Source organism: Lissotriton vulgaris, chromosome 7, assembly GCF_964263255.1.
Source record: "Lissotriton vulgaris chromosome 7, aLisVul1.2, whole genome shotgun sequence".
NCBI lineage: Eukaryota > Metazoa > Chordata > Amphibia > Caudata > Salamandridae > Lissotriton > Lissotriton vulgaris.
Window position 1 is genome coordinate 934,709,753 of NC_141695.1, and position 18,705 is coordinate 934,728,457.

The 18,705-nt window shown below is 43.8% G+C and overlaps 1 protein-coding gene across 1 annotated transcript in view; it reads left to right on the plus strand.

The window, feature by feature from the left end:
* Nucleotides 1-18,705, plus strand: part of DIAPH1 (diaphanous related formin 1) — a 1,314,985-nt gene that overhangs the window by 842,554 nt on the left and 453,726 nt on the right. Inside the window, exons 16-17 of the mRNA XM_086931364.1 lie at nucleotides 2,704-3,315; nucleotides 10,387-10,501. Of these exons, the coding sequence (XP_086787490.1) occupies nucleotides 2,704-3,315; nucleotides 10,387-10,501 (727 nt within the window). The remainder of the gene's footprint in view (nucleotides 1-2,703; nucleotides 3,316-10,386; nucleotides 10,502-18,705) is intronic.

An 18,705-nucleotide genomic window follows, 5' to 3' on the forward strand; every position in this document is an offset into this window, starting at 1 on the left:
CTCGCTTTCTCCTCTCGTCCACTCGACTCGGGGAAGACGTTGTCCGTCTCTTCCTGTCCTCGGGGCTCTTTTGACGTCATTACGTTGAAGGAGGGGGGCATGGCTACCATGGAGGTCTCCCATCCCTTAAAGGTGTAGAGTTCTTGTTCCTGTATTGTCGGCCACCAATAATCTGGGTCTCCAGCCTTCCATTCATCTCTGTCCGGGCTGTCCGGGCTGTCCGGGGGCTGCATGGAGGCAATGGAGGTAGGTGAAACAGGGGCGGCTGCCCACCCAAGCGTAGTCTGATCCCCTGCCACGGGGTCTTGCGTACCCACCCCGTCACAACCACTTTGCCCCAGCTGTCGTGCAGCCAGTTGTGTCAGATTTAGATGGCCAGCCAGGGGTGGCATAATACATGCTGCAGCCCCTGGTGGGCCCTGGGTACACCTATGCCCTGTGTTGCAGGGTCTGATAAGGTGGCCCAGTACCAATTGGTAAATGCACCTAAGGTGCACGTGTCAATTTAGTGAGAGAACAGCTAGGCTGTGGGTCTGATTAGCAGGCCCACAGCCAGGGAAGTCGTAAACCAGTGAAGCAAAAAGCAAAAATCTGGGGTGATCATAGGATTGCAGACCCTACTCTCCTACAACCATCTCCTGCTGCCACCTGAGGTTGTTGATGTCATTGGGACAAATTTGTTGATCGGTGCGGAACTTAATATATTGACCCTCTGCCATACCGAGGAATGTAGAGATTATACAGATAGCACTCCAAATGTGTTGGCTCCTAATACACTGAATGTAAAAGGCAGAGTGGACCATCAGTTTGCTGGGACTTCATTTGAGCCACGAAAGGCAAAGCAGTGACCTACCACACTAGTTCATGTTAGGTTTCTCACTCTATAAATATCTTTTGCGCCTTGACCAAAAAGGACGCTCTTGGTGGCATTTGTACCATGGCCGCTTCTGCTCTTAAAAGGGGCATCACAGTCACTGATATTTGCCATGTGACCACTTGTTGGCTTTTGAATATGTTTTCAAAACATTACCGGCTTACAACCCAAATATGACTCATTTAGAAAGTGAAAATCTCCAAAAAGAAGTGTCCATCAGAGGAAAAGGTTATTAGTCTTTGGTAATACTTCTGGCGAGTACTAGATCTTCCATCAGGTTCCTCACCACACTGATTCCTACCCATATGAGCTAGTGGTGTGTCTGCTAAGATCCCAAGGTACGCAGTGATATATCTAGCATTATTTTATCGGCGTTCAAGCACTGTCAGTTCCTATCCGCACGGCTTGCGTGGGAGCCAAAAACATTAAAGAAATTTGTGATAGTGCTTCTGATGGTGCTGATAGATAGCCCAATTTCTTCACCTCTGGTCATGATGAAGCCGAGAATCATTGCTTTCAGCACTGCAGAATTATGCACAGAAATAATTACCTGTTGCTAACAGGGGTATTTTAGCTATTTAATGGAAGCTTGATAATTTAAGTTTGTCAAAAGTGTAGTTCTTAGACAACTTATCCTAGTAACCCCAGTGCTGTTTGTCCATCATCTGTTTACTCAGCATGTGTTGTCTTTTAGTCTGTGTATAGTTGAAGTAAACGGTAGCTACAAGGGATTTTGTATGTTGACTAAGTACAAATAATTTGGCACGGGTTAAATTTAGGGTTCATCAATCAATTAAACCCATTTGTATCCGTAGGATAACTCCTACATTAAGAAGTTGTTCAGAAAATACATTCAATGAATCACAAAGCGGGGACAATTGGAAAGAGCACATAGCAAAAACAATTATATCTGAAAATATTTTTATTTGAAAAAATCAAAAGATCTGAATCATGGGGTTATACAAAAGTCAATCATACAATAAAAAAGTCATGAATAGCTGTACATCTGAATTAACTGATCAATTCACAACATGTCATCAACTCCATTGACAATTGAAGAAGACCCAATTCATAAATGTAAAAAGGTTTCTTTCAGTGCATAAATGCTGTGGAGATGATGTATTGGTCGACGTTTCGGTCTTCCTTGTTGGCATCTACAAGACCATCATCAGGACTAGTATTTTTCACAAAGAAAGCCCCTCGAAAAGATTGAGCGCAAATGTAGCTGGTATTCAATTTCGGATATATATTCGTCCAAAGGATCTGAACAGGCAAAACTGTTAAATCAGTGTTGCAGTAGTTGGTTGACTTCACTGGGTAGTTTAGTTAGGAAGCCAGAATCGTGGTATAAATCACACGGAGCAAAGCCTTGTCGATGCAATCCTACAGTGTCTTAGTCTGTGTAGCATTCAACTGTCTGATTTAAAATGTTCATAATAGTTCTTGTTTAATGGAAAGTATTGAGCCAAAAGGTAACATTTTTATATCTCACCTGGGTATGCTCTTGCCTTTGATCTCTTTATAGTTGGTTTTACTTTCTAGCGTGGCTGTCATTCCCATCTCGTTGCTAATGTTTGTCCTTTGGACTGTTGACTTCCCTAGTTACTATAGCAAGTAATGTGTCCCAGTACCATTAATCTGTACTTTGGGCTATGTTTTTGGTAAGATACTTAGAATTTTGAAATTGATTCATATTTCAGACTAATGATGGTTGGTTGGGAAGTTATTTGTTAAGTGAAATTATGATTTCATGTACAGTTGCATAGAATTTAGTTTTGAATGATTTGTTATTTTTCTTAAACTAATCATTTGTTTTGTTTTGGTTGTAGGTGACCAATCTGTCAAAGAAGCTTGAAGACACTAAAAAGGAAGTGGCCAGCCTTTCTCTTTTAACTGTTGCTTCTTCAAATTCTGGTACTGCTCCTCCTCCTGCTCCACCTCTCCCTGGGGTTGTTCCGCCTCCACCAGTTCCTCCGTTTCCTGGTGGTAGTGGTGCAGGTGCTCCGCCTCCACCACCACCACCTCCTCCTCCTCCACCACCACTACCACCATCACTCTCAGGAAGCATACCACCACCTCCACCACCGCCCCCACCGCCCCCTAATTTTTCTGGAATACCACCTCCACCGCCTCTTTCTGGTGGTGCAGCCATCCCTCCTCCCCCACCCCTACCAGGTTTTCCTGGCATTCCACCTCCCCCACCCTTTCCTGGGGGCCCTGGAATACCCCCTCCACCACCACCTCCTCCAGGATTTCCAGGTGCACCACCCCCACCAGGATTTCCAGGTGCACCACCCCCACCACCAGGAATGGGTGGACCACCATGTGCTCCTGGATTCCCAGGTTGGGGAGTCCCTGCAGTACCTACTCTACCATATGGATTGGCTCCAAAGAAGGACTACAAGCCAGAAGTGCAGTTGAAAAGGCCAAATTGGTCGAAGGTAAATTTTGCTATACCCTAGTGGATTTTTACAGAGGCCTTTTGATTCTGTATTGAGTATATAGATGCCTGTTGATTGCCTATATTTAATAAATGCCGCAACTTGCACGCATTCTCTCACACTCATTAACCCACTAGTCCTCAGTTGTCATCGTAAATCGCTACATCTCATAATGTGATTCATTCACCCTTGCATTCTCTTAATCGTGAGTTCAGTGACGTTGGTCAATACCTCAAGCAGGTGTGCCAACACCTTATGGTAAAGATGCCTGAGTGCAAGAATGACCTTACTTGAGGCCTGTACATGACTACCTGCTATGTCGTAAACACAATGTGAGGAAAGACCCAGTTATTTGTGACAGTGTCTGTTTTGCCTGTATCCGAGACAAGTGAGCGTAATGCACCCAGGTAAATCGGGACCATCAATACCTGCTATGTCTCCATTACATTAGCTTCTGATACCAGTCCCTGACATCTTTAGTAAATCTTTTCTAGATTTGAATGGTACCCACCATCAACCAAAGCACAGTTTAAAAAAGAAGTATTCCTTCATTAGCCTCTTGTCTCTGGAAATTCCCGGGAAAGGTTCTTGTTAAAAGAAACAAAAGTCAGCAAAGCCACGTTAGTTTGCTTTTTCAAACGATGCTGCAGTTGTGTATGCTTTGAATGCTGTGCAACTTGAAGGATATTAGCAAAAGAGTTAGACAGCACTGTACACAGAGGTGAGGGTGTTCCTTTTTTTATTTATCCCCAGGACAAAAATCAACAGTGTTCGGACCATACATCCTTTTACATGCTTTCAATAATTTCTTGCTCTCGGGGTAGAAGGTCTCTGTATACTTTATATTGAAGTTTTCAAGCAACTCCTTATAATACATCAGCCTTTCAACCTCATTTTACCCTTTTCTGCTGCAGACAACGAGATGAGTGGCCCGTAAGCTTGTCCTTGGAGGCAGCCTTCACATGCTTTAAACTATGTCATGTATGAGAGAGTCCTTAAGCACACTGGTGGATGTACTTGATGTCTAAAATACCATTCTGTGAGCAGGAAACATACTTCAGCAGCATCGGTCACCATCAGATATGGGTTTTTATTTGGAGCAAGCAAGAAACAGAGATATAGTCAGCGATGGCAAGCTACAGTTATGCTTAAATTAATTACTCCATAGGGAAAGAGCTTTATTTGTTTATTACAATGGCCAGGTTTGATGGATATCCTTGAAGTCTTACAAAGTAAATGCTGTCTCCCTAACTATGGTGTTGGAACATATTGGTATACTGATCAAGGAATGGGTAGGGAGAAAGCTATTTTCCGGTTCCCAAATTTTTTGGAGCGATTCAAGTAATCATTTGGACGTTTAGGATCAACTTCACACTAAGAGAAAACTGGGCAGCTAAACACCAAACTTGGCATGTAGGCTGAGGCCGCTGCCTTTTGTGTGTGTTTTTTATGGCAAATATTTGTTGTTTGTGAAACAAAAAAGCAGTTAAATTGCATTGTGTTTTTACATGCATCAATGTTAGATTCTGAGCTGAACATGTGCTAGGTTTATAATAGCTGAAACTTTTTAACTGCAGCTTTTTTGTGGAAAAATAAAGACGTTTATCCAAATTAAACAGTTTATAATAAATGTCCTTCTTTCTAATAGGACAGGACAAAGTAATCCTAAACATAAAAACCCATAACTTTCAACCTCTCTTACCCCTTTCCTTCTTCATCATGTCGAAGATTTAGGTTTCAAGCTAGCATTTATTAACAACAGTAATCCATATTTGTTTTGGTGTATCCTCTTTTCCTTTTTCAATATTACATTAATTAATCAAGGCTCATTTAAAATGAGATGTTTGCCTCCATATGAAACTAATGGTTATCAAAATATCTAAAGTACAAGTTCTTTCAAACAATTGCCACAAACCAATGTGCATATAGTTAGGCTCTGCTTTGGAAAGGCTAGAAATTGCTGAACTTGTTGGCTTTCGGTAAACTGAGTCATGGATTGTGGTCTGCAGGTGTCACTGCAGTAACCTTTTGTCATGTAGGGTGGGCTTAAACTGCCTCCACGGTGTGGCCACGATGTGCTCTAGAGAGCATTCTAACAATTGCAGATTCCCTACAAAATTCCCTTGTTTGGATGCAAGGGGCACAGATGAGTAAGCTATAATTTCATTCTTAGGATGACAAAACAAATGCCATACACCTTCTGTACTCCCCGCTGGGCATGGTCTGTGGGTATTGAGACTGCACACAAAATAGGCATTGTCTGCAGTAACTACAGTGAGGTGAGGTCATGATTGTAACCTAAAAAGCACAGCAATTCTCAGTTCTAATTAGGCACCATAGCTCCTCGTTATTTCAATATGGGATTTTCTCATATTAGTATTGGAATATCTTTGAAAAAGTGAAGAATCCCATATCAATTTTATAAACTATCATATTCATCTTAAAAACACCACATCTCTGGGAAGGCTCAATTTTCTCTTTTCCCCTTGTATCCCATTGGCCAATAATCCCCCAGCTGCCACGGCTTTCAGACAGAGGAGCCATTATCCGTGCACAGAAATAAAAAATAAAACTGTACTCAGATCTGTATCTAGAGGGGCAGTTCCTATCATCACTACAGGCGGCGGTGGCTCCACCCATCACATTTTTCTACACCCTGTTATATTATCAGCAGAGAGCGTGGTGCGGTGCACTACACAGCACATTCCCTACCCCACCTCCTATCCTCCTGACACTGGAACATAACCTTACAAATCCCTCTCCCCACAAATTAATCAGGTGCTTATATAATACTATGCAGTGCTCCTCTCCTGTAACTGTTCCTAAAGCTCTGGAGCAGTGGAAAGCAGACTCCGACCTCGCCATCACAGATGCACAGAGGCACTTTTGCTGCGGACAGCTTGAGCTCCTGTCCCTGAACTATCGACTACAATTAATTTCACATTTTTATATCGCACTTACAGTGCTCCCTAGAATTGTTTCAAGTGGGATTGGCTCCCAACTCATGTTTCTTACGTTGGAGTTCACAACAGGCTTCCTTTCTTCACCTTGCTTGGCAGTGCCCAAAGGCTGCATTATTCTCGTGGGAGGTGTGTACACAAATTCAAATGATCACCGGTTAAGAGATCTCTTACTCTCCCCTGATGGGTCTACTGGGCTAAGTTAATAATACTCCACCTGCCCATCGTCGCTTCACCGCCATGCTGCTCCTACTGGCAAAACGCAGAGTGGCCATGCACTTGGGCAGAGGACACGCTCCCACCATCAAGACATGGGTGCATGATGTCACCTACTGCAAGGAATAACGGTCTACTTTTTGTGAACTCATGCACCTCAGATCCCGACCCAGACACATTTAGGAACTGTCTACAGCCTGGCTTCGCCCACAGGACTGTGACTCACCAGCATCAGTATTAACGCAATAGAGACAATCAGCCAAAGAGGTATCCCTGGGTTCACACTCACTATGCTTTCATACCACTCTAGATAAACATTCAGACTTGAACAGGGAATACTGGTTCAATACACTATATAAATTAAATATTAATTTCCACACCAAAATTGGAACGTTCACAGTCTAATTTTAATAAAAAACATATGCATAAAAAGTTTGTAGCTCAACAACACAATTTAAAATTTCAAAGAGAATTTCTTTGAAAAAAATACAATAAACAATTTATCATAACATTTCATTACATATGTAGCCAAATTCAACTGAAGATTAAAGACACAAAGAAACACATAAATGCTATTTCATCAGATCATAGATTGCACATGGAAAAAGTTATTAGAAACCTATTGGTAAACAACCCCCTATGTTTGCTGTGGCCTATTGCTGTTTTTGCCACTACTGATCTCTGGATCCAAAGGTCTGTGGTTCTTATACAGGTGTAAACAACAGTAACAATAGTTCATGTATATCGGTTGCTCACTGGACCCTAGTTGGATTCTCTGTATGAAAGAATGCGTCGACGCGTTTCGGTGCAGAGCAATTGATATTGTGGCACCTTCTTCAGGACTTCTATTTCTGGGGTTACTCGCTTCAGTGAGTGGTAACTTACACCCTCTCCCTTGTATGTAGGGAGAAGTATCCAAATGAGTGTGTTTATAATATTCGGATTACTTCTTCAGTTGTCAATTCTGGGAAATGGTTGATCCTTTTTCACACATTATGTGTTCCTCAGTATGGAATGTCTTCTCTGGTTTTCAATTCTTTAGGTACTTAGCTGCATGTCTTAAAAACTTTTAAAACTCTTCTCAAACGGGCATAGATCTGTGTATCTCCTTCAATGAACTGGATATGTTCTTGTATATACCGGAGTCACGTCTCTGCCTCGTTCCAACACCACGCAATAGAGGCCATGCATATTGGAAACTTGGTCATTAATGTAATAGTCCAAGGAATTAGAACTTGACCACTCAAACTGTCTAGATGCTCTGCTATTGAGGAGCCTTGAATTTTAATCGGTAGCCGCACCATTGACTACCATAATAATGTAGCTGCAGTATTTCTATCATATTGCTGTACTCGCACTTGCCAACGCATGTTGTTTGAATTGGATCATGTATGCGTGGTACTGACTCTGTATCTATCCTTATTCCCCCTCCCCTCCCTATTCCCTTCTTTTGTTCTCTTTTTTGCTTTTATGATCAACCTGAGGATGTTACGTTGCTGTCACAGTTTGTATTAATAAATGCCAATAAAAAACAATTTCAAAACAGCTTGTGAGATGTCAAACCCAGGAGCACCGGGTTAATCTAGCACCTGGTCAATGATTAGAAGATCTTACCTCAACAGCAGATAAATTCATTTGGATTCTGGTCAATTGCCGCTGATGCAGTAAGGAGTATTCAGTGGACTCCTCCTGTTCCTAGACCCCCTCTGAAGTTCCTCTCACTGTTACAGAAGGGGGACTCCAGGGCTTTAAGTGGGATGAAAAAAACTGAGGAGGTAGTCTCTCAAAGTGACGTGGCTTAAGAAGACGTAAACTAAAAAGCTGTGCTTAGCATAGTGTGAGGCCTGACTGGTATTTGGCTGCTTCTGTCATTGCATCCAGCTATATAATACAACAAGTAACATTACACCTACAACAAGCCAAGACTATTGACCATGTCAATGGTTGTTAGTTGCATAAGATCAGTAAGCAGCAACTATGGTTTTGTTGCATATAATATTGAAAGTGCTTCAGTTGTGACGTGATGAGACTGGTAATGAACTATAACGAGGCTCTTTGAAGTATATCAAAGGCAGGGGAAAGTGCTACTGCTGCAGGGTTAAGATTGTTATCCTCCCTGAGGGTGGGAGCAAAAATGGAGAGCCCGATAGGGACCCTTCTCAGAACTTGCTTTTTAGAGCTGCAGTGCTGAGCACAGGCAGGACCCGGCCCACTTAAAGCCCTGTGGGACCTAGAAATCAATAAAAGAACTCGGAGTTCAAGCTAATCTCTAAGCGTTATACTCTGAGTCCACTAGATAGTCCATTGCATTTAGTTAGATTGTGCTACAGATAGCGCAGATCACAACTCACGAGTCTAAGGGGAAGGGGACATTCCCCACAGGTCTAGCTCGACAAAAAGCTGTTCATGAAAGATCACGTAAACCATATTACTGGCATCTGTTATGGACTAATGCAAAGTTTAGGTAAGATCTTTAAGTGGATCCCAGTTGAATCGAGGAAACCACTTGTCCAGGGTCTCATAAGTCGGCTTGACTATGGAAATGCCCTGTTGGCCTCCATCAGTGAAGAGCCTCCCACTAGACTCCCAAGTCCTGCAGAACAATGTCGCTAGATTGGTGCTAAACCTTCTATCACAGTCCCCATCAGCACCTATTCTGAAAGCTCTTCAATGGCTTCCTATCAAAAAAGCGAATCAGTTTCAAGATCTGTATGGTACATTAGACCATGTATGGAAACGGGTGAGTTACCTTGCCAAAAATTAAATTGGTATTTACCCAACAGAACTCTCAGGTCAGGAACCAAACATATTATCACTCCACTCAGGATTCGTACAGCCAGGAACGGCATTAGATCCTTTTCTCATGTAGCTCCTGCTTTTCGGAATGAACTTCCATTGCAACTTCGTATGGTCACAAATCACAAGCAGTTTCGGAGGAGGCTAAAATTCTTTTGCCTGCTCTTCTCCTACCTGTTAATTGTCTTCCTTTCTCTTCGCTGGTGCTTTGAGACCCTTGATTGAAATGTGTGCTTAATACAAACTTATGACTTGATACTACTCGCCAATGGCGAGCCTCTGATGAGACCTCCACCCTCTCCTTCCCTAGCAGATTCAGAATTTCCCCCCTTGGGCCTTGTGCAGTTTGATTTGGCTTGTCCCTCCTGCCCCTATCCATACATCTGAGGGGCGCCCCCACAGACAGTCGTCATCTTTCTGTTTATTTTACATCGCTTCTCGTGGCCTTCTATGGCAGCCCTTTTGAGATATCCGGTGTCCTCAAGCTCACGCGATAGACCAAAGCCCAGCGCAACTTGCCACCAGGCCAGAAAGAGAGCATCACCTCGCTTGGGCCTCAAATCTGGCCCTTTTCAGTAAAGCTCCTCACTCGGCTTTTAAGAAGTGCCATAGGTGGGGTATGGGGCTGGCGTGTAAAGTTGCTCACCTTCCTGAGCCTTGATTGGATCTGGGCGAGCAACATTCGTGCTGGCGCTTTGGGCCCGTACTCGCCCACCATGGACTGGATCGTCGGGTCACGCACCAGTTCTTAGTGGATATATTTGGCAGGGAGGAAGATGAGGCAGGGTTGGACGAGTACTTTGTTGGTAAATGTCTGCTGTCTTAGGCTAGTAAGCCTCAACCAACCCTCCATATGATATTTCTTACCTGTATATAAAAGCACTTGTGTATTCATTTTTAATTGAATGAAGGTCCCACAGGAAGGCAAACAGACAATTTCTTTAAAACTTGGTAGTGTCTCGTTTTATAACCGTTGAAGTATTTTAATGAATTGTTCAATTTAATACTTTATTTCAACCATTGAATATGTACCGAGAGATTTGTACGGGCTCATTTCCCTGTGTTTGCTTTATAAACTCTTTTGTTTTTGTACCCATAGATCACCCCGAAAGAACTTTCTGACAACTGCTTCTGGGTAAAAGTCAAGGAGGATAAGTTTGAGAATGATGAGTTATTTGCAAAACTCACACACACATTTGCTGCACAGAGCAAGGGTGAGTATCCGTTCTGGGTTCCGGTTTGGTTGTGAGATTTTTGGGTTTCTAAGGAGGCATTAATTCCAAGTGTTTTATTTAATTAAAAAATCAACTCCTGAGTGCTTTAGAACAGTTAAGTATACACTATTGCCTACTAGTGTGTAATGATAGCAGAGGTGTGAGGCTCTCTTTGTTGTGATTATGGCTTATTTGTTCCAGGCGTAACTGTATTCGCTCTAGTAATTTGAATTGGGTCCCATTGGACAGAATTTCACTGTTTCGATTTCTGTGCAATAGTTACAGAAACTCTGTTTGAAAATGATTTAAAGATGTATGCCTGGCTTTTGTTCGCCATTTCAAATTAGAGCCATATTCGTGTAGTCAGGGCATTAATGTTCCAAATGTTGCCAACAATATCTGGTCTGCATTTAAATTATGGCAATTAAAACTCTTGGGTTTGCCAACAAGCTCCTTGAAGCAAAGAGCTATTGTGATGACACTGCACTTTATTCCGCTATTTAGGAGCCAAGGCGTTTCTGTCTCAAAACTGTTACGCCTGACATTGTGACTGATTGCCCTTGCTTTCCACGATAATAATACGTGATAAATGACATTGTGCTTTTCGGCGTGTATTCCTCCTGGTAACATTGTAGCCGTTATTTTCATCAAGATTATCCCAGTGTTGCTTATATCGGTAGTTGGCCAACATAGTCCCACTAGAACATGACCTATTAACTGAAAATACTTATTCAAAACAGTTTGAGATATGACACTTTTTTTCTTCTTTTGTCTTCCCTTTATCTTGCTTTTAACCCGTGGATTGTTGATTCTGTCCGTTGTAGTCCCGAAAGGTGAGTACTATTTACTACACTCCTATTTGCATGAAATTGCTGTTTTTGGGTCAGGAAAAGATTACAAGTGCATGGAAAGATAAAGGAGGGTTCGTGTATGTTGTGGGCACTGTGTTGGTTTCTTGGATAGTGCAGACCCATCTTAACTGATCTAGCGTTTCTGCTAGTGTTGCACAAATCATTGAAATGTATTGATAAGCCCCTTTCTTACAACAACATTTTTTTAGTGTGCTGTGGAAATGGGGCAGATGTTTACATTTAAATTTAGGGACTTTATTTAAATTTGGGAATTACAATGTTTGGTATAAAGTCGTTTTCAATATAGAGTGCCATGTGAATTAAAGAAGTTATAATTGATAGATCGACTGCTACTTTTTAAATTAAGTTTGCTAAAATAGAGATTTTTCATTTGCAATTTGTTTGCAAGAAATCAAAGATATTTAGATAAATGATTTGTTAGTAGTAGCCTGTTATATCATTTTTTGTCCTGTATACTTAATCTACATTACAGTAAACGCTGTTAAGAATCTATTCTTCCAAGCACGGGTCTGGTAACTCGGTTGTATGATGAAACAACGACCACTTAAACAACTACAGTCTAAACAACTACTCCTTAACCACTACTTAGTCTAAACCAATTTTTTTACAACTACTATGCCTTTACCCTACTAATGTATCTATTTTACAGGTATATATATATATATATATATATATATATATATATATATATATATATATATATATATATATATGTATATATATATATATATATATGTATATGTATATGTATATATATATACAGTAAGACTCTTCAGCTGTGTAATCCCTTTCCTGTAGGGCACAAAAAAAGAGCACGGACCACCAAGTGCAAATCCTTCAATTTATTTTTGCTATTTCAATCCATGGTACAGCAAGATGGGGCAGCCATTACGTGTTTCATCCCATGAGTGATGTTACTGACTATGTCATGAGTGATGTAATATGTGACGTCATCAGCAGTGCATTGCAGGCGCGCAAGTTATAGTGAGTCCAACTAACTATAACGTGGGAATTTCAATGGTTTTATGTCAGTAAAGTTTCCAGCTAACTGGTGTCAAACCTATGGTTTTTTCAGTGAATTTAATAGGTTTTTAAATGCTAATTCCTAACTATAACTGGTGTGAAACCTATGTTTTTTTCAGTGAATATATATATATATACACACACACACACATAATACTTACCAAAATACTTTACATTGATCAATACATCTGTCATATACAATAATACAAGAGTGCCATCTACTGGCCTTATGAGGTAATTTTAAACACGATAATAATATTGTAGGCAGTTTTTAAGGCTTGGTAGTTGGAAATGCATTAGTGGTTAAAAGACTCATTATTCAGGTTCAGGTCGTTGTTAAGAAGTCGTGGTTCAGGTCGTTTTCCCCGGGATATACCTCCGGGTCCAGAGGCATTGGCGTTCTGGGGAAGAATTCCCTACCCTTCATCTGGGATGGTTTCTGGGCAGACCCTTTGGGGTGATTTACTGTTATAAGTTGGCTTTGGGAAGGTGGAAGGTTACATTTATGTTCCCTATATGCCCCCTGGAACTGCAGCCAGCAGCATTGGATGCCATAGAATCGATGTTGGTCGAACTACTGGAGGGACGATGGGTAGTTGGAGATGACCTGAACGATGTCTTGTCGCTCAACCTCGATATCCTGGGAGGATCAGTGATGGGGGGACGAACAGACTACTGCGGGAATTCCTCCGTACGATGGGCCCGGGGGACATATGGCAACATCACCACCCCTATACTAGACAGTTTACATATAGTGCAACTTCCCGCAAAAGTCTTTCTAGGCTAGACTACATACTAACCCAGGCGCACATTCTAGGGGAATTTCATGGTGCAGCGCATATTGCAAGGGGTGTGTCAGACCGTTCCCAGTGGGAGGTGGTTCTAATGGGCCCACATGGGGACCAATGCTCCCCACGAGAATTGACCCCTGGCATCTTAACGATCCCAAAACCGAAAAAGCACTTAAGACAGGGGCCAGACAATTCTTCTAGGAAAGTAGGGGCTCAGTGACCTCGGTACTGACTCTTTGGGTAGCCTATAAGGCTGTAATTAGAGGCCAGACCCAAGCATTCATTGGGGCAACAAAAAAGGAAAAAAAGCTGCAATGCTAGCCCTGAAAGATACTATCTCTAAGTCAGAGCCACAAGTGGTGGAGAAAGGTGTGAAAGATGCAGAGCTACGACACAGACTAGGGCTCTGACAGAGGGAACTAAGGGACATGGTGGAAGATAAAGCCAGAATACAGGCAAAAGCAATATAATATAGATTATATGAAGTAGGCAATAAAGCATCCAAACTCCTTGCCTGGCTAGATAAAAGGAGAACTAATCATAACTGGATACCGAGCATAACAGACGGACAAGGACAGAGTCACACTACAGGCAGTGAGATAGCTGAGGCCTTTGCCTCATATTATGACTTTCTATACTCTTCGGTAGATCGGAAGTCGGAGGAAGAATGTTCAGAGTTTGTGCAGGATATACGACTACCAAAACTGTCCACGGAGCAATGTGAGATGCTGGAGGAGGAACTCTCGATAGAGGAAATCAAAAGTGTGACTCGCCTACAGCAGACGGGAAAGGCAGTGGGGCCCAACGGCCTAAAAGTAGAGCTATTTAAATGCGCACTAGATCACACAGCGGAGCACCTCCTCAACAGGTTTGTTGAGGCACGGGGGGCACTCCGACAGGATCAAAGAACTGCCCTAATCATAGTAATAACTAAGGAGGGCAAACCCCGACCATGGGTCAGTCATACCGCCCCTAAACTACAAGCCTTAAGTACTAGCTAAGTCTCTCACTCCGACTCAATAGGGTTGTAACTTCCCTCATCCATCCAGACCAGGCAGGGTTAATGCCCCACAGAAGTACCAAGCATAATTTGAGACCCTTGTTTGGGGTCCTCCACATAACCTCTGAGCGAACTTTGAATTTGGCGGCCTTGTTGTCGCTGGATGCCAGATTGGCTTCCCATAATGTAAATTGGGAGTACTTATACGCAGTCTTAGGCCGACTCAGCTTTGGACCTAATTTTGTGAGCTGGGTGAAGGTCCTTTACCACAAACCATTAGCGAGGGTGCAGGTCACTTCCTCAACATCTTGTATCTTCAAGCTACAAAAGGGGACGCAACAGGGCTGCTCTCTGTTCCCACTCCTGTTTGCTTTGAAGGTGTGCCTACTCTCGCCTCCAGATGGAAACAACCAGTGGAGACGTCTTGCTTTAAATATCTGGGGAGATATATATATATATAACTAGAGACCCAAGTGTGTTCCACCAGAAAAATGCAGTGTCCCAGTTAGCAAGATTTCTCATGGATGCCAAATGCTGCAGCTCTCTACCTCTTACACTAATGGATTGTGCGGTGCTATTTAAGATGATGACACTCCCACGGCTGCTATACACAATCCAGAATACGCCCTATGAGATTCCTACGGTATTTTTTCAGAAAATAGATGCAGAACTGAGGACGCTCATAGGGAACGGAAACGCTCCACGCATAGTTTTACGTAAACTGAACTGAGGATTCTATGAGGGAGGACTGGCTATACCATACATCAAGGCCTACTACTGGGCCTCTCAAATGGTGTGCATCAATGATTGGGTATTCACTGACAGATCAGATCCAGCATTCCGGGTAGATAGAGTGGCGATGGGAACCCGGGGCTATCCCTTCCTCCTGTACAACAAACCATAATTGAGAGGTCTAACCCCCCCCCCCCAAACACAACAGTGTTAACCCCTTAAGTGCTGCCGTCGGCCAACGGTCGTCGCGAGCACTACCTTGCCAGTGCTGCGCACAACCGTTGGCCAACGGGCCATCACCCGTTATTCGAACGTTCAGCACTGGGCGCTGAACGTTCGACACTGCTAAGGTGTTAAAAGCATGGCGGGCCTCTGCTAGGTTCCTGGTTTGGACAGGAAGTTGATGACCCCTCTTTGGGATAGTGACCTACTGACAGAGGTGGGCTAACTCGGAGAGTACTATAAGTGGACAGTTCTGGGTCTCGACAGTTTGGGGGGCGTTTAAATTAATTAGAAATTGGGCACGGGGAGTGGCTGAGGTACATTCAACTGGGACATACCATAAAAGGGAAGGAGAAGTACTGGCGGACGCTCGCTGTTACACTATTCCCATGTATTTATTACTTTAGTTCTAGCGGACTTTATGCCCTCTTGTTTCTGATTTGGGATACATGCAGGTACTCACAGGGAAAAACTGTTCAAATGGACTTAGGTGGAGAGGGTAGCTTGCCTAGGAGGCTGCTCCCCAATGAAAACTGCTCTGGTAGTCTAGTGTGGTGGAGTCCTGCCAAGGGATCCCCCTCCTACAGCGATCTCCAACTAGGAATCCTCTAGGGAGAGATACCATTGCAAAGGTGAGACTCTCCCCTTTCAAAAGGTACATCTGTCATTCAGATCGGTTCTCACTAATCGTAATCAACACAAAAAAAGTCTGTTTGCAGGGGAAGGTTTTTTCTTCCAGCTCGAAGTTGAGGGCTGCAAACGGAAAACCCTCGGGGACTGCCACCAGGGGATTTCCAGTTGAGTGCTTTGGCCTGACCTCCCCATCACCAATACTATATGGGTAGTGCTGTTGACGGGGAGGTAACATCAGTATTGCACAAGGGGTTAACACTCAAAGCAAAACATTTCTAAAGTACTAGATTAGTTCCAGTGAACATTTGCAGGGCAACATTTCTGTAGAGCTTATGCCTTCAGGACTGGCTTAACTGAAGGACTCAGTTCTCAAGTAGACCGAAATCTACAATGGGCAGTAGTGTTACAATATTCCCATGTGTGTGAATGCATGTAAAGGGGCTTGAACATTACGCAGTTCTGACAGGATCTTTAGTGCACAGCTTATCGATCCAGGCAAAAGCTTAAAGATCCAGGGTTACCTGCCTTAATTACAGAAAGCTGGATGTTGTCTTATGGACATTATTGGTTCTGAGTCGAAACATTGAATCAATTTTGGCCTGTGCTTGTTGCATCCTATTAGCAAAACAGGTTTGCCTTTCAACCCATTGTCTTGGTTGGCTCATGAATGAGCAATTCCCCTGCTTTCTGTCTTTGTTTTTATTTCCCTGTTCATCTAGCTTCCTGATGTGTGAAACAGTATGGTGTGCCTTTAAACATGCCTATTGTTGCTCTCTTCATCCATTGTTTGCATAATACCACATACCTATCTTCGGTAGATGATGCTCACCATTGGACACTTGTACCCTTCCCCCTCCATGACGCCTTTAAATGCCTCCTCTGCAGGTCACCAGCAAACGGCAATGCTGTGCTCAAGAGGGAGAAGAGTAAGTTGTATTGTGGTATAAAACACTTTCCCCCATTCTACAGAGTGCACCCTGCTGTCATGCAGGGATATTTCTGACTCTTGAAAAATGCGAAAAAGACGTGCGACCCAACACACAAAAGCACTTGCCCATTTAAGTTTGAATTCCATGTGCAAAAAGCTTTTTATGTGAGTGAAACAATTTTTTCAGTTCTGTTTCTTTGGGAAGGCATTGGGCTTCCCAGTCGGAGAATGGCCTGGAAATTTGTGAACGCCCACAAACTGACACATTTGCTAGTTTTATACTCCCCATCTGGAAATACCAGATGAGCTGACAGTATCTGATGCATATTGTTGTGTATTCATCTTGATTGCGGGAACTGAAATCTTTTAGTATTACATTTGTTTTATTGACAAAATACTGAGCATGAGAAAAACCACAATCAAATTCGCCTACAACCCAGCGTGCCGGCGTAGAGGAATCAGTTGCACAGCAAAGCAAAAATCCCAAGGGGGTGTCAGAAATTAAACACAGCAAGCCGGCTATAACCCTTACAGGGCCGGCCGCGTCTTTAAGCAAGGAACAATGCGGTAAGAGGGCTGCACTCTAACAGTCTCCTCATAAGGGCCGTCATAGGCCGCCAATCCTAGCCTATCCCATGAGGCAACCCCTCAAATCTGCATGTAAAAGGACACCAGCATCGAATTCCTTCCACCGGCCTTGAGCACTCATGCATACTTGTCAATTATTACAAACAAGAAAAGAAGCGCCGAAAGGAAGAACCCACCCCCCAAACAATCCCACCCATTACCCCCTACCCTCCCCCATCTCCCCCTCCCCCATGGTCCATGTCCACCGCACACTGTTAACCTGCCGACCACACGTACTCCATCCCAACCTTCCTTGTCCATGCCCCCCTACCCTATATCCGTAAGGCGCAGCAGTGGGAGATACCTGGGGCAGGTAACCTCCAGAAACTCAGAGGCCAACAGAGACAGGAATGGTTGCCATAACTCAGCGTATTTGGCACCCTCCCCTGCTCTTGACAACGAGAGTTTTTCCATGCCAAGCACCATCCAGAGGCGGTGAAGCCACCCGTGGGATGTGGGGACTTGGGTTGAGCGCCATTGTGCCAATATATTCTGCATCGCTGAACACAAGGCAATGGCTATCAATCGGCCTCTACGGGAACGCAGCAGGTAAGTCAAAGGGTTGGGGAGTCCCAGAAGAACGTACGCACGGAAACGGGGAATCTGTGTCAAAGTGGGAATCTACGTCGTCTAGAATCTGTTTCCAATACCCCGTGAGCAATGTGCAGTCTCAGAGCAAGTGCACCAACGTGCCCACCTGACCGCAGCCGCGCCAACACAGGGCGTCCTTGTCACGATCCATCTCGTGGAGGGGCTCAGGGGTATAGTACCAATAGGACGCCACCTTGGTGAGGGTGTCAGTGAGCCCCATGTGATACGCTGAATGCCGCGCTCTATAGTATATCCCCTCCCATTCTTTGTAAGTGTCCTCCCCAATTCCCGCTAACATCGCACCCTGCCAGCGTTGTACGTATAAGTGTGTTTGCTCTGGAACATCTTGTAAAGGTCTGAAATCAGATGCTTGTCTGTCTGGCGTGTAATCAACCAACATTCGTAGGGCGCTAGGTGTCTGTTCGCCGAAGAGTGCACATGGTCACTGAGAGCCCAGAACCGCACCTGCAGGTAACTGAGCCTCTCCGATTCCGGCAACCCAAACTCCTGGCGGAACTGCACGAATGGAAGAACCCCCTCTGGGTTGTACATGTGATAGAGGGACCGGCAGCCAGAGGGCTTCCACCTAGCAAAGGCCACCTCGTCCAACCCCGGCTGAAAGTCCGGGTTCCCCACAATGGGGGTGAGGGGGGACGGGACAGTCGTGAGTTCATGGCTCACGTTCGTACGATCCCAGATCTCTAGCGGGACTCTCGTAACGTAGGAGGCGTACAGGTTAGGAGGTCTGTGTCGTCTATGCAGGAAAGGGATCTCCTGTAGGGTTC